Below are 16,121 nucleotides of genomic sequence, written 5' to 3'. Positions count from 1 at the left end.
TCAATAAAACGACTAGTTAAGGCTATAAATTATCGATAAACAGAGTATTGTTCTAGGCTAGCTAGCTAAAAGCTAGTTCATTGTTGAGGTAAGCGATATATATGGACTTTACTTAAGTCATAGCCTACAGTGTACCAAGCCCCTTTTTTTTTTAATATACTTGCATGCAATGTTTCAACCTACTCCACTGTTCAAAGTCAGTGGCAGATTATGGATTTATATTAATTACTGTAGTTCCTAAAATATAATCCATTAGTCAAATAAAAACCGGGCCTCAAATAACCGCTAGGGGCGTGGTCTACATGATCAAATAAAAGCCTGCCTCAAATAAAGACCGGGGCAAAAACTGAATGGAGCTGCAGTGCTGTTCCAGTGCGGTGCTCTACTCCCAAACAAAGCAAATAAAAACAGTGTGTTTTTATTGTAGATTTACATCATTCCCTACTGATGCATAGCAGATCGCAGATCGCTTCATGGGGCAAAAGCCCCGCTCTGAGTGCGCTCGCTCTCCACTGTTCCAAGCAGGAAGTGGTGTGTTTAAGGCGAACTTGGAAAACAATTTCCCCAGTCAGCTAGTGCCACATTAAGGTAGCTACATGCTCTCTCTTTTTTCAACATACGTGTGTTTGCATGGCATGCCACCCAGACAGAAAATGTATTTGAAATTCATACAAAAATATAAATCAACAGACTTGTTAAACGGAGGGAATTCGATTTTTTTTAAAGCCTACCTTTAATATAAACCTGCTTCAAATAAAGGCCTTGTACCCTCTGCAGAAGAGGTAAATAAAGGCCCCAGTCACTACTTGAGGAAATAAGGTATATGGGACTTTTGAGATACACTGCTGTTTACAGACATCTCTAGGTGAATGCTTCTTCTGTTCTCTCCTTATACCCCTTCCTTGCTCACAAGAAAGACAGACTTGCACTTTGAACTATTCCTTGCAGTCAATTATTGTCATCTGAAGTTAATATGAATTGAGGTGAAAGACACACACACATCTAAATATTATTTGAAACTTTCCAAATTGCTTTAAACAAAATCCAGTTTTAAAAGCATTCCAGATTTCATCCATTTTTCTTCAATACTGAATAAAAAAAAATAAAGCTACAAGTCCGCAGTAGTTAGTCGAGTACCCCCTAAGGCAACTGCTCATCTACAGTGTGCTGGAAAGATTGTGAACCCTCTAGAATTCTCTGAATTGCTTCATACATTTGACAATAACCTGGGATCAGATTTTCATAAACTCCAAAAACACAAAAAAACATTATAAAATATAGCTCATTTAGATCTTATGGTGCAAGCTGTGAGGGAAGTTCCAAAGGGTTAGTCCTAAAGGGTTCCAAGAATTGAGATGACTGGTCAAAGGATTAGAGTGATCACCACAATACTGCCACATGCTGGATAAATATTAAAGGTGTCCACAGACATGTAATATTTACACTAACAGTCAGTCACTAAACAGTCACTAACACATAGAAGTCTTAACATGTTACCCTCGTGTCATGATTATTGCCTTAACCCAACTTGAGTTATAAGCCATCATGTGATTGGCCATACGTAAATATGCCCAGGTATTTAACGATAACAACTAAACCGCATATTTCGACTTATAATAGTCTATAAAGCATGTACAGCAAGTTTCGTGAAATTCCACTAATCACATTTGTTTTACCTGTGCTGTCAGCATGCTGGGCATACAACACAGGGTATTTGAATGCCATTTGCATCCAGGACAGAGTTAGTCTGCAAGTGGAGTTCAAGTTCTCAACCTGCAATGCAACTCTTTATTAATTCTTAAATCATCGAGAACTGCTGCAATAACTCTGTCCTGTGGATGCCCTGTAGAATGACAAGAGCACAGTTTTGGTAATGGAGAGCCACCACCAACCCCCCTCTTTGGGGGGGGTTGGTGGTGGTTGGGGGTTGGTAGATCATGTTTGGGTTTATAAACAACTGATCACTACTCCAAGAGGGGGAGAATCACCACGGTGAGACAAATAAACATAGAAACAAACAACATTTACACAAAAACATGAACATTTGACAACAACATGTATTGAAAAACTGAATTAGGTTCAGGAAAACTGGAACTACAACTGGTCCCGTGGCAGTAAATAAAGCACCCCCAGTTGCTGGGGTGCACTCCAAGCAGGGGTGCGTGTGTGCATGTGTGCGTGTGTGCATGCGTGCGTGGGTGTGTGTGTGTGTAAGATGTCCACCGGTGAGTGTACATGACCCGTACATGATCCCCATTGGTACTGGTGTAGAAGGTCGGTATTATGTTGTGGCACCTCCAAGCAGCGCAAGGGGCCCCGAAGCCCCCCGAACTCCACAACCCCGGGCTGCAGGAGATCCCCGGGTACCCCGCCCTGCGTCCACGGAAGACCCCCGGGCCCCCAGAGAAGCCAGAGGGCCGTGGACCATGACCAAGTCCCAGGGAGCACGAGGAGGCCCTGCACCCAAGGGGCGCACACATACAACCAACCAATGTGACAAATAAAAATCTTGAATCTTGAACCCCCGGGCGCAGGCACAAGACGCAGTCGCCGGCACAGAAATCGGGCCACGGGCGCAAGGCACAGACTGCAGGCCCAGATCACGGCCCCGTGGTGACAGACCGACACCCCGCCCGAGCAGCCCGCCCCATGGGCAGGCTGGCAAGACCCCCACGAACACCCACGCCCCGCACAAGGCCGGGGTTCCCGCCCCACCGCAGCCGACCAGGCGCCCCGCCCGGCGTGAGTGCCAAGTGACCATACACGTAGCAGCAAGTGTCCAGGGCGGGGCACCTCGATGTTACACCCCCCCCGGCGATGCCGGCAGGCCACCAGGTATACAGGCCCTTCGCCACCCCCAGCACCAGGGGCCCCTTTCGCAGAGAAGCCCCGCCGCAGAAGCAAAAGTCCAACAGCCGCCCCCCACACCTCAACCCACACCCCCAACGACAAGCAGTCCCCCCAGGGGCACCAGAAGGCACCCGGCGGTGCTCTCCGCAGCCCCACCAGGTCGCAGCACATCCCAAGCCACCAGGCGCAAGCCGTCAGGACTCCAGCCAGGCCGGGAGGCGGGGATCACTCGACCGCCCCCTGGCCAACCACGCCCCCACACCGACCTGCCAGCGACCGGCCACCCCGGAAAACCCCAGTGCTCAATGTGTGCTGTTGGTAACTGCAGTTAAAATTGCGGGGCTGGGGGTGCGAGTCCTTCAGGCAGGTCGAACCCAAATCCCTCGCACCCCTCCTGTCTCACAGACCCTGGTACGATGGAGTGTTGTTTGGAGTAGGATTGGTGTGCCAATGCGCGTGCGTTCGAAGCTAATGTGAGTGGAATTAAAATTTTGGGACGGACGAGAAGCACGCTTGGGCAGGAGCGTGACAGGCAAGATGGCAGCTGCCCGCCGCACCCCCACACACATAGCCTGCACCCCGCCATCCCGCAAGCCCTCGGTCTATTGTGTGGTGTATGTGCTGAGTATGAGTGTTGGCACTGGGAGAGATAGGCGAGTTGCGACCGGATTGATCCAGGGGCGCAGCAGGCCGGGGAGCAACCACGAAAAGGAAGAAGACTGACTCAGCAACGGACACAGACGATCTCATACCGGGTGCTGTAGAGGTGAGTGTCTTGGATGAGATTAACAGGAAGCTGGACATGCTTGGTCCACTTCTCCGAGACGTTACCAAGATCAAAGCTAGTCTTGATTTCCTGCACCGCACAGTCGGCGGGATGCAAAAAGACAACGCAGATCTAAAAACCTCCACGAAGCGCATCACAGCGGAGATGGAAGTTGTAAAAAAAATCTAATAAAATAATGAAAGAGACTATCGCAATGTAGCTTGAATGTTATTCTCCCTTGTAAGTCGCTTTGGATAAAAGCGTCTGCTAAATGACTAAATGTAAATGTAAATGTAAATCCTGGATATACAATCCTGCAGGAATGCGGGACAACCTCATCTTTTCTGGGATCCCAGAGAACAACACCGAGTCCCCAGATAATATGATGAAAGACTTTCTCCACACCACCCTGAAACTCCCAGATTTAAAATATCGCTTCACCTTCCTAATTCCCCCTCCATACTTCTCTCATCATCTCACCTCCCTAATTCCTCTCTCCTTACTTCTCCTATCACTCTCACTCTATACTGTCTTTCACTTTATGTATGTCTAATCCGGCGATGTTCTGTGTTTATCTTTGTCTACTTGTCATGTGTTTGTGTAGTTATGTATCCCTACAAACTTCCTACAATACTATGGCAGTGAAAAGGAATGTAAAGGAGGACATTTCCGACTAATCTAAAAGCATGGGAACGGTAGTATAGCTATTGCCTTGGATGCACTGTGCCATCACCCCCTAACTAGCTTCAATGACACCCATTAAGTTTGTTAGTTGGAATGTGAGAGGCTTGGGCTCACCTGCTAAACATAGCAAAATCCTAACTCACTTCACCAAGATGAACCCCAGCTTCTGTCTACTGCAAGAAACCCACCTCACTGCATCTGAGCACCTCAAACTCAAAGCTAAATGGATTAATCAGATTTTTTCCGCATCATACAACTCAAAAAAAAGAGGCGTCTCTATATTGATCAATAAAAGTATCCCATATCAAAATGAAACCACAATATCAGACCTAGAAGGGCGTTTCATAATGATTAATGGGATTTTAGGTAACATCAAATTACCCATAGCTAATATTTATGGCCCCAATGAGGATGACCCAAATTTCTTTCACAATATATTTTCAAAACTCTTAGAATTCTCTGAATCAATTATCATATTGGAAGGAGACTTCAACACTGTACTGGATCTAAATTTAGACCGTTCTCAAGCCAGAAATATTCACAGATCCTGGCATTCGTCGGACACTATAAAACAATACATGAGTGATCTTGCTCTTGGGGATTGTTGGCGATCAAATAACCCACATTTTAGAGAATACACATATTATTCACCACCCCACCAAAGTTTCTAGCGAATCACTAATCCTGAAATCCACCCTATTGTAATTTCCGATCACGGGCCGATAAGTTTCAACATGATAAATGAAACAACCGGAATCTCCCTGGTTGTTTCATTCATCAGGTTTGTTTCGTTTTTCCCAGGGAGTACCTGCAGCTGGCGTAATAAATAAAATAATATATTTTTTTGTATTTCATTTTTTTGCTGGTGAAAGTTACAGGAGTGAATATGGTGTGTGATGTGAAATATAAACATGATCATCATTGTTGAGTTATCCTCATTAACTGTCTTCCATCCTATGTTCAAGGCCTTCTGGAGCAACAAAACTTTTGAGTCGCTCTGCTTGTAACTTCAGCTTTGTGCACCGCACGCATCCCCCATATTAAATAAATGGGGGAGGATTCACACATAAAAAATGTATTTATGACTCCCCTAATTTCTAATTTCTTGTTGAAATGTTATCCCTGTACATTTTTGGAAGGTTCTTTCTGTTTTATCCTGCTATTGTAACGCACACTGAAAGGCCAAACAAAACAAAACTAAAAAGACTATTCGACTTGAAAAATCCGAGTTGACTAATTATTTCTAGGCTTCAGTACTTGTGATATCTAAAGATAGCGTTCAATTGAATACATACACACACACAATACACAGACTTAAAGAAAGAAGCGTGAAGTAAGCAGTTGGGAGTTAGATTAATTAATGCCCATACAGTTGATGTTGTTTGTACATGTTTTTAAATAGCATAAATTGACTTTAAATTCCAATTAAAAAAAAGAGCACAATATTTAATTTTTTCATATTGTCACAGCCCTCGTTATGGCCTTGTTAAATATCAAATTTTTGATTTCTCCTCGCCATGAACATGGAACTTACGTTGAAATCTTGTCTTCACTACTGATATTTGGTAGTGGTAGTGGTACTCTACGAACATTAATGACTGTCAATCTGCTTTACAAATTCCTGTAATTATAAACTATAGACCCAAATCACGTAACTTCCCTGTAACATACAGGAATCTAAACAATTTATTACCAGTTTGAACTTCAACTTTCAGTCCCCCACAAAGCCATGAACCCAGAACAATAAAAATGGCTTTATTAAATGTCAGATCATAACAAATAAATCATTTTTAGTTAATGTTCTGAGAAGTGCCCATAACCTGGATTTCACTCTACTGACTGAGACTGGCTGGACAGAAATGGCAAAGTCTCACTCATTGAGACAACACCTCCTAATTTCAAATTCATCCAAACCACTAGAACTGATAAGAGAGGTGGTGGAATAGCTGCTGTCTTCTCTGATAGTTACAGCTGCAAGGAAATCCCCCTTCGGGAATTCACGTCTTTTGAACACATTGCTTTGTCCATAAACTGCAGTGCTCTGTTTTTATAAATCATCACAGCCCATTGGCCACCAAAATCTAAATGTGGCTTTCTTGATGAATTCTCTGAAATAGTATCCAAGGTCTCCACTGATTATGATTGTGTAATAATCTCAGGTGATTTTAATATTCGTGTTGACAATCAAACAGGCCCAGATGCTCAACACTTCATTGGCCTGTTGGAGGCATTTGACCTCACTCAGCATGTTTTTCTGGACCCACCCACAATAAGGGGCATCCTCTGGACTTATCAAAATATCAAAAGGACTTGATATCACTGTACGCTGTGTCATGGATGTTGCTATTTCAGATCACTATTGCATATTTTTTGACGTGTCTGCTTTCCTGTACAACAGAGGGGGACAATTAAAAAAACACATCATTAACGATAAAACCATTGAAACCTTTAAGAGAATTGTAAATGAGTTATCGCTGTTCATGGCATCATCAACTGAGGATCCTGTGAACAACTTAAACTCAAAAATACAAAATATCATTGATAACATTGCACCTGTTAAAACTCAAAACAGAAAAACAAAAAGCTCCGTGGAGAAATTGAGCAGTTGTTAGGCAGCTTAAGAGAGAGTGTCGCCAAGCAGAACCAAAATGGAGAAAAACAAAACTTTAGGTTCACCATGAAATTTACAAGGATAGACTCAATCAATACGACATAGAAATTAAACAGGCCAGACAGTCCTTCTTCTCAAAAAACATTCATGAAAATATCAACAATGGTAAAGTCCTCTTTTCCACTGTTGATCAATCTGGTTTTCAAACTCACCATAGAACACAGACACAGCACTAAAGTTGTGAATGATCTGCATATAAATACTGTTTCTAAAAAACTATCTGTTCTTCTGCTCCTGGATCTCAGCGCTGCCTTTGACACTGTTGACCATCATATTTTATTGGAGAGATTAAAAAAATGGGTTGGCCTACCTGGCCGGTTCTAAACTGGTTCAGAACCTACCTACAGGACATGCAGTTATTTGTGTCCATTGGAGATTTTGTCTTGAACATAGTGGATATTATTATGTGGAGTGTCCCAAGGTTCGATTTTTGGACCATTCTTGTTTAATCTCTATATGCTCCCACTTGCACGTATTATAAAGAAACACAAACTAAATTACTATAATTATGCAGATGATTCACAACTGTACATATCCCCTGATGACATTCTCCCCATACACTACCTCACTCAGTGTATTTATGATATTAATGTATGGATGTCACAGAACTTTTTACAACTGAACAAAGATAAAACAGAAATACTCATCTTTGGTGCAAAAGCTCAGGGACAGAAAATTGCAGCTCATCTCAGATCACTGTCTCTGGAGAGCAAGAATTAAGCCAGAAATCTTTGTGTAATCATAGACGGTGATCCAAATTTTAAGAGCTATATCAATCACATGACAAAATCAGCCTTCTACCATCTAAAAACATTTCAAAATTAAGAGGCTTCCTGTCAAAAGCAGACTCCAATTAATCTACGCATTCATAACAAGTAGATTAGACTACTGTAATGGCCTATTCACCCGCCTCCCAAAATCAGCTGTGCCTCGGCTACAGTTAATCCAAAATGCGACTGCACACGTTCTCACTGGGACAAAAAAGTTTGAACACATCACACCTTTTCTTAGATCTCTACATTGGCTCCCTGTTAAAACTAGGATTGATTATAAGGTTCTGCTACTTGTATATAAAGCTATAAATGGCCTTGCACCTCAGTATATAAAATAAATGCTCATTACACACAAACCAGCAAGAACTCTCAGGTCCACAGGCAGTGGTCTTTTTACCATCCCTCGTACTAACTCTAGAGCAGGGGAGGCTGCCTTCTGTATCTATGCCCCAAGTAGAAAGAACATCCTGCCTGAGGACCTGAAAGAGGCCCCCACACTGACCACTTTTAAAACCAGGTTAAAAACCTTGCTGTTCATTACAGTCTCTGACAAAATTCTGTGTGTGTGTGTGTGTGTGTGTGTGTGTGTGTGTGTGTGTCCGTGTGTCTGTGATTTGTTTATTCTGCACTGACTGTTCTTATGATTGCACAGACATGTTATACTGTATATTTTCTTTGATTGTATTTCTCTGTAAAGCACATTGTGATATGAAATGCACTTTATAAATAAAGTGTGACTTGACTTGACTTTTAATTATAGTGCCACCATTTGACCGATCTGGATCATTTTAGTTTGTGAACCATTTGCAAGAGAATATCTGTGCATGTGCCAAATTTCATGTTGCTATCATTTACCATCTCACGGGTAATTGCGCAAGCATTTCTGTAGAACAAAACATTCTAGGAAACAAACATTTCTGGGAATTTTACAAGAAGCCCCAGGAGCTTGAATCCCCAATTATGAACCAACATTAAATGTCGTACAAAGTATGTGAACCTGTTGTATTACTCATTCACGTAAGTGATAATTAGAGTCATGTGTTTCAAACAATGGGATGACAATAAGGTGTAAGCTTGGCTGGCACTACCTTACTTAAAAAAAGTAAAGATGAGTCTTTCCTACAAAAGTGTGGTCATTTATTATTAATAGAAATATTAAATGTATACCAGAGCACACCATGCCTCAAAGGAGGACCTGAGGACCTTAGAAAAAGAGTCATCGTTGCTCAACAGGCTGGAAAAGGTTAAAGAATAATTTCTAAAGAGTTTGGGCTCCACCAGTCCGCTGTCAGGCAGATAGTGTAGAAGTTGAGAAAATACAACACAATTGTTGCCCTCCCTTGGAGTGGTGGTCAAACAAAAAATCACAAAAAGCAAGGCGTAGAAGATTCCAGGTCACAAAGAACCCCAGGCTAAAGTCTTGAGATCTGCAGGCCTTTCTTGCATGGGCTAATGTCACTGTTCATGGGTCCACCATCAAGCAAACATGGAACAAGGGCAAGGAGGTAGCCACTGCTCTCCAAAAGAACATTGCTGCCCGTCTTAAGTTTGCTAAAGATCACTTGGCTGAACCAGAAGGTTATTGGAAGAATTTTCTCTGGACGGATGTGGTTCAAGCAGCAACGCGACCTTAAACACACAAGTCGGTCTACCAAAGAACGGTTAAAGGAGAAGAAATTCAGTGTTTCAGAAATAGCCAGCCAAAGTCCAAACCCTTATCCAACAGAACTGGGAACTGAGGAACTGAGGAGCTCATCACTAACGTCACTGAGATGAAGCAACTTTGCAAGGAGCAATGGGCCGACGTTTCTTCAAGCCCATATATTAAATTCTAAAAAAGGTTGGAAAATGATACACCACCACTGTACTAGCCCAGTCTAGCCTGCCCTGCCCGCAAGAAAACTTCCGATCTTCATGTGGTACCTGCAGCTGGTACTCCAGGAGAGGGACCTCCTCTCCGTTCTTGGGTCCGAACTGACGCCTCACAGCAGAGAACCGCAAAGCCACAGTAAGGGCCAGCTGCAGGTTGATGCAGGACATCCTGGAGATGCTTAGCCTGCCTCCAGATAGGGCGCCAAGGGACTCCCCGAACCGCTTTCTGGGATCCTAAAGAAAAGAGGATGGAGAGGAATAATTGATAGATTAAAAGAAAGAAAGAAAGAAAGAAAGAAAGAAACACAAACTTTGATAAATGTGTTTTGCTTTCCTTTGTAAAAATGGTGAATCATTTTGTTCTTAAGTGGTACATAGATACTACGATGTTACTGGAATCCCCCCCTCGCCAAGAACACTGCTGTCTTAGTTATTTACATCTCTGGGAGAAATGTGGAATTTTCCATCTCTGACTGTGGCAAAGAGTCATTTGCTGACAAGCCTCTCTCTCTTCAGCCTCCTGGAAAACGGGGCAAATAAACTGTCAAAACTGATATTGTAACATTAGAGTAATAACTCTCACAGCAGCACCAGGCCACACAACCCACATTTTTCATAGCCATTTCTGCATTTAGCACTGATGTTGTAGCTTGAATAGGTGAACCGACCATTTCTAAGACAAACAAAATGTTTGCTCCCTCATGTGGCTTGAAGGTGTAAACACATTGTGTTGGTAATTTCAACAAGCCAACCAACAACCCCCAACTTTCACGAAAATTAAAGTTCAAGCAATCATTTTGGCGATTTGGGGACATTCTAAAAAAGCTTAATGAGGTTAAAAAAAACACCTTTAACACTGATCAAAATGATCTTATTACCACTTATTGTCAAGAAAATGACAATAAATTATTTTATTATCAAATTTTGATTTTATTAGGCTGCATATGTCAAAATAGGCAGCTTAATGTCGCTTAATGAGCTACTACTGGACAGAAGAAAAAAAAACAACATTTCAAAGTTGTACCAGAAACTTCAGGTCATATGATTTAGATATGAACCAAAGTAGACGGGTATAAGAGACATTTTTTAATTGATATATGAATGAAACTACATTAAGCCACATTAAGATGCATTTTTCTAGACCATCTTTAAGATTTTTAGTATCCACCCATGCCCCCCTATTACCTCAATTCATTTTTATTTTAGGTAATTTAGTCAGATTTTTCATACCCTGTAATCTTCACCATAAGCCCCTTTCCCACTTGCACCGAAAGCCATAAATCTCCCGGCAATGTTCCATATTGGCATCATGTTGGACATTTTTCCCCACTCTTGAGCTAGTATCATTTCTGGTCGAACAAATGTTATTTGTTTTCGGAAGCCAAAAAACAAACAAACAAAAAAAAAAAAAACATTCGGAAATATGGCGAGTCTGATCCAACTCACCATTTTTTAACTGAAACACTTCCAGTCTCTACGGAAGCAGGTCTTTATATTCTTAAATGTTATTATTTTTCTTCTTAAAAATGACACTACACGTGTGTTGTGGTTTAATTAGTAACCTGTTATGATTAAATCTAGTCACCCCACATAAAAAACCATCAATATGTTATTTACATTTAGCAGATGCTTTTATCCAAAGTGACTTGCAATTATTCAAACACCAACGATGCAGCCATCAGGAGCAATTAGGGGTTAAGTGTCTTGCTCAAGGACACTACAGCATGCTAGCAGGAGCCTGGGATCGAACCAGCAACCTTTAGATTACTAGACCACCAACTTTATAAGTTCCATGTGGGAAATCTAATAAACCTTCAACTTTATAACTTAAAGAAAAAATTACATGGATTTTCTTCATCTTACCACCACTGAGAGTACATGTGCTGCCCAACAACTGGTACAAATTTCAGTTGTCTTTTGTTTTTTAATGGTTTTTTTTTAATGGATGTCAGCTGATTCGCAGATGTACAAATATTAGAGATAGGTATTGTTTAAAAATGATGATACAAGTATCAATGCCAGTATCATTAAGGTTTTAGTTGATTTATGTGGAGGAACAGGGCACAGTGATCAGGGCCATGGAGAGCCGTGTTCACATAGTTAAAAATATATTTATGACTCCCCTTTTTTAAATTCCTCATTGAAATGTTATCCCAATGCATTTTTTAAGCTTCTGTTTTATCCTGTTACTGTAATGCACACTGAATGACCGGATCAAAACAAAAAAACGACTGATCAACTTGAAGAATCACAGTCGACTAACGGGTTTCTGAATGATGATTCAAATCGTTGACTTTCAGGGGGCAGCCCTGTTATCCTTTAAAAGACTGTTGTAGCTGCTGCTGCCATGAGCCCGTCAAACACGTTACATAAAATCGAAAAAAGCTTGCCGTGATTGGCTGCGAGCAAAACTATACAAATAGCCATTTTTTTCTAGATCTGGGGACAAAAGGTAAGGACAATGCAGGTATTGTTTGACTGGAGAAGTATCGATACTAGTTGGTATTGGGTTATTTCGGTCGATACCGTAAAGGTATTGAGTACTTATACCCAGCCCTACAAAAGACTCAATAAAACCCTGAGGAACATGATCAAATGCATAACATATAAAGACTTACGGACTACATTGGGCCTCATTCATGAATTTGTGCATAGAAATGTTCTGACTTTGTGCGCAAAAGAGCTGGATATGCAAAGTCAGCACTGCATTTATGATGCGTGAGCACCGGCTACATTTGTTCCTAAACACCTGTGTATGTTGATAAATCTGAACCATTCTAAATGGACAGGACATCTTTTTGTTTTGCATTGTAAATGGACTGACCCGACAGCTAACATAACACCTAGTTACCTACCGTATTTTCCGGACTATAAGCCGCTACTTTTTTCCTAGGTTTTGAACCATGCGGCTTATACTACTTTTTCTATAGCAGATAGAACGCGGACGATAAATTACCAACTGGTACTTATTTTCAAATCCTCGCCCCTTCATCATGGAACCCACACGAAGAAGTTCGTATGATGCAAGTTTTAAGTTGAAGGCCATCGACATCAGTGTGAATCGGGCATTTAAAGCTGCATTCCGGGTTGAGTGGGAGGCTTGGATGACAAGTGGTGAGAAGTCATTCACAAAAACTGGCCCCATGCGAAAAGTATCTTTTTCTGATGTCTGTCAGTGGACCCTAACAGCGTGGAGTGCTGTGAAAAAATCCACCATCACCAACGGGTTCCAAAAGGCTGGACTGCTAGCGAGACTGATGGAGACAGATGTGACGAAGCGCTTCTGAGGCTGTTCAACTCCGACACTGAAGAAGACGACTTCATGGGTTTCAGCGAAGATGATTAAAGTGACTTGTGGTTTCAAACACAGGAGAAATGAAGGTAAATAAATAATCAGCAAAGTTGCTGCCGTGTTAAAAGGCACTGTTCGGAAAGAATCTGTTCAGGTACATACATGTACATTTACAGTTCAAAATCGTTCTGTACATGCAGTAAATATCTAATTTTTCAACATAGATATCTGCGGCTTATATATCTCTTTTTTTTTTAAATAGAGCGGATGCGGCTTATATACAGGTGCGCTCTATAGTCCGGAAAATACGGTAATCTGGAAAAAATAAAAATAAAAAAAATAAAAGAAAAAAGCTCCGTTAAGATGGAGACATGCCCAAATTGAGATTACAAATCTGCTAGAGTTGAAACAGCATCGAACGTGTCGACAAACCTTGATAGGCGTTACGTAGACTCCCTCCGGCGTGACATCACCTGTTTGATTTAGCAAGTTTTCCCTAGGGATCCTTACATTGGTGAACATTGCAAACCTGCCAAACGAGAGAGCACAAACAGCACTCAGAACCAATCAGGTCAAACTAACGCGGATGCAGAAGGAGCTGAAGACATTTAACAAGGAAGCTATAAGATGTAGGTGGGCTCCCTCATTGTTTCCTGGATTACAGACTATCTGACCAATACACACACACCACACATCAAATTTGTCAGGGGTGTCTTATCAGACTTGGTGGTGTGCAGCACTGACACCCCCCCGGGGACTGTCCTGGCTCTGTTCTATCTTCAGAGCCTTCCTGTCTATGTATCTATGGTAAACAATATTGATAATACTCTATAATGAAATCAGACAGGCGAGTTCAGATAGTTTGTTTGATTTAGATTTGTTCTTTGTAAGTAAATGTCTAGCACACACTGCAGTGAAATGAAGAAAGAATTCCAATAGCATTTTTACAACCATCATTTTTCTCATAATTTCTCTGTCTCTCGCCAAAAAAAGACAACACACAAATTGTTCCTTATCAAAAAATTCCTTAAGCACTTACCCATTATCCAGCCCGTTCTGTCCCAGCTTCTTGCCCATATCACCCACCATGACGCCAGGCAGGGAGAGCAAGGTTTTGGGATCTCTGAGCTGAATGTAAATTGTAGAAAACATACATCTTGCTTTACTGTTCAGCCAACAGTTTGATAATAAGTCATTTGTTGTTTTGCCACTGTCCAAGTCGCTCACTTTAAAGAGCAGCAGTTTTTTGGGCAAGACAATCAGTAGAAGGAATTGCATTGCTGCCGTCAACAGTTAGTTAACAGAAAATACAAGCACCTGGACAATGAACGAGTGGAGGCCGTGGCACACCCCGTCCGGAGTGTACAGCTGGGCGAACACGATGGTGTGTGTGGCGGTCTTTCCCATGTTGCCCACCCAGAACTTGGCGGCCTCAAAGTCGGGGGAGTTGATCACAAACTCCTATTGGGTGGACGATATTGCAATTTGACAAAGTGGATTGTTGTTTTTTTTAACCTGTGCTGTCAGCATGCTGGGCATGCACAGAGTATTTGTACGCCATTGCATCTAAACCAGAGTTAGTCTGCAAGTAGAGTTCAACTTCTCAACCTGCAATGCAACTCTTTATTAATTCTTAAATCATCAAGAACTGCTGCAAATGCTCTGTCCTGTGGACGACCTGTGGGAAGACAAGAGCACAGCTTTTTTGACACCAATCCCCTTCTTTGAAGAACCATCTTACCACCATCTATAAACAACTAATCGCTACTACTCCAAGAGGGGAGAATCGCCACGGGTGGGACAAATAAACATAAAACCAAACAACTACATGGAAAACCGTAAACATAGAAACATCAGACGACAAAACATTGTATCGACAAAGAGTTCATTAAGCCCAGGAAAATAGGAACATCAATTCAGCATGTGGCCTCTTCCTGTGGTGTCTATGGCAGTAAATGAGGAAGAGGAAAGGGATGTAATCAGGAGGGTGTTCGGGGGTGTGTTCAAAGCAGGTGCTGGTTGTGTGTTTGCGCCTGTGATGAGTCTACCTGTGTATGTGTGAGTGTGTGTATGTGCCACCATAGTTGGTCTCGATCTGCAACCTCACAGCTAGATGCCACTAAATTCTACGCACTGCACCTTTAAATTACTGCACTCACCGTTCCTGTGAGCAGTGTGAACAACGACTTCAATAAATGGGCCTCCTATGGCAAAATTTCCACATCCTGATGCCATGGTGGCATTTTCTCCAAGCCAAGGAAGATGAAGATGCAGCAATGAATGCACACTGTGTTCATGATGTGCTAATGTTTTGCAAAGGTCATTGGTTACACAGCTTATTTTAATGCAATAAATGTGGCTTATTCAGCCATCCTCTCCTTGTGATCACTTTGTTCTAAGTCTTGAATATACCAAGGGAACAAAAGTTTTAATGCAAACATTATTGCAGTCCATCTGCTGCGCAGCGCTAGGGGAAACAATGAGGTCCCGTATTATACTCCTTTTCAACCAGTTAATATAGTGTGGTGTTGGGGGTGGTCTGGCTGAGCAGCCACACCTGACCTGGATGTAGGTGATTGGCTCAGATGGCTGCATACCTGTTGCTCGTTAGACCAAATAACGAGTAACAGGTAACACTGCCATCCTCACACACACTCAGGATGGGAGCCCTGTCATGACATGTTCGATCTGCTCCCGGCTAATTCCACCGAGCCTCCTCTCTACAATAAACTGGTGTCTTCAACCCATCGTGTTTTGTGTCTCTGTGCCAGAGGGCCCTGAAAATGCCACTCGGGTGGCGTGTGGTAGGAGAAACTGACACATATAGGTCTCTGAGGTCCCCAAAACATGTCTCTGAAGTTTTTTGCTGAAAATACCACTCAGATAATGTATTCTAGACATTATAACATGCCTCTATACCCCCTCTGTTCCTGCTGTTTCCTGTGTATCACTTTAATTGCAAATGAGCTGCTGCTGCCCATGCCCCACTCCAGAACTAGGGGGGCGCTCTCTATATCACCCCATTACGCACAGGGCTTTTTTTTGTTTTTGTTTTATTCAATTAGGATACGGAGGAAAATAAAAAATACATATACAATAAACATACTGCTCTTATTGGTTTTGTTTGGAGAAACACGCAGCGGATCACGTAGTGCTGCCTACTGTCAACGTTACCGGCAAACCTTTTTTTTTTTTTTATTATTCTTTTTATTT

At 42.0% G+C, this 16,121-nt stretch overlaps 1 protein-coding gene across 1 annotated transcript in view; it reads right to left on the bottom strand.

The window, feature by feature from the left end:
- The window catches only part of LOC307246886 (peroxisomal acyl-coenzyme A oxidase 3-like), a 63,226-nt gene that overhangs the window by 31,398 nt on the left and 15,707 nt on the right, over window positions 1-16,121 (bottom strand). The window contains exons 7-10 of the mRNA XM_080022924.1: window positions 14,226-14,369; window positions 13,948-14,036; window positions 13,341-13,437; window positions 9,668-9,850 (exon numbers count right to left, since the gene is read on the bottom strand). Coding sequence (XP_079879050.1) covers window positions 9,668-9,850; window positions 13,341-13,437; window positions 13,948-14,036; window positions 14,226-14,369 — 513 coding nt within the window. The remainder of the gene's footprint in view (window positions 1-9,667; window positions 9,851-13,340; window positions 13,438-13,947; window positions 14,037-14,225; window positions 14,370-16,121) is intronic.

The sequence above is a fragment of the Zeus faber genome (assembly GCF_960531495.2).
Source record: "Zeus faber genome assembly, chromosome: 22".
NCBI lineage: Eukaryota > Metazoa > Chordata > Actinopteri > Zeiformes > Zeidae > Zeus > Zeus faber.
Note: the sequence above shows the minus strand (reverse complement) of the source record. Positions and strands in the feature narration are given on the sequence as shown.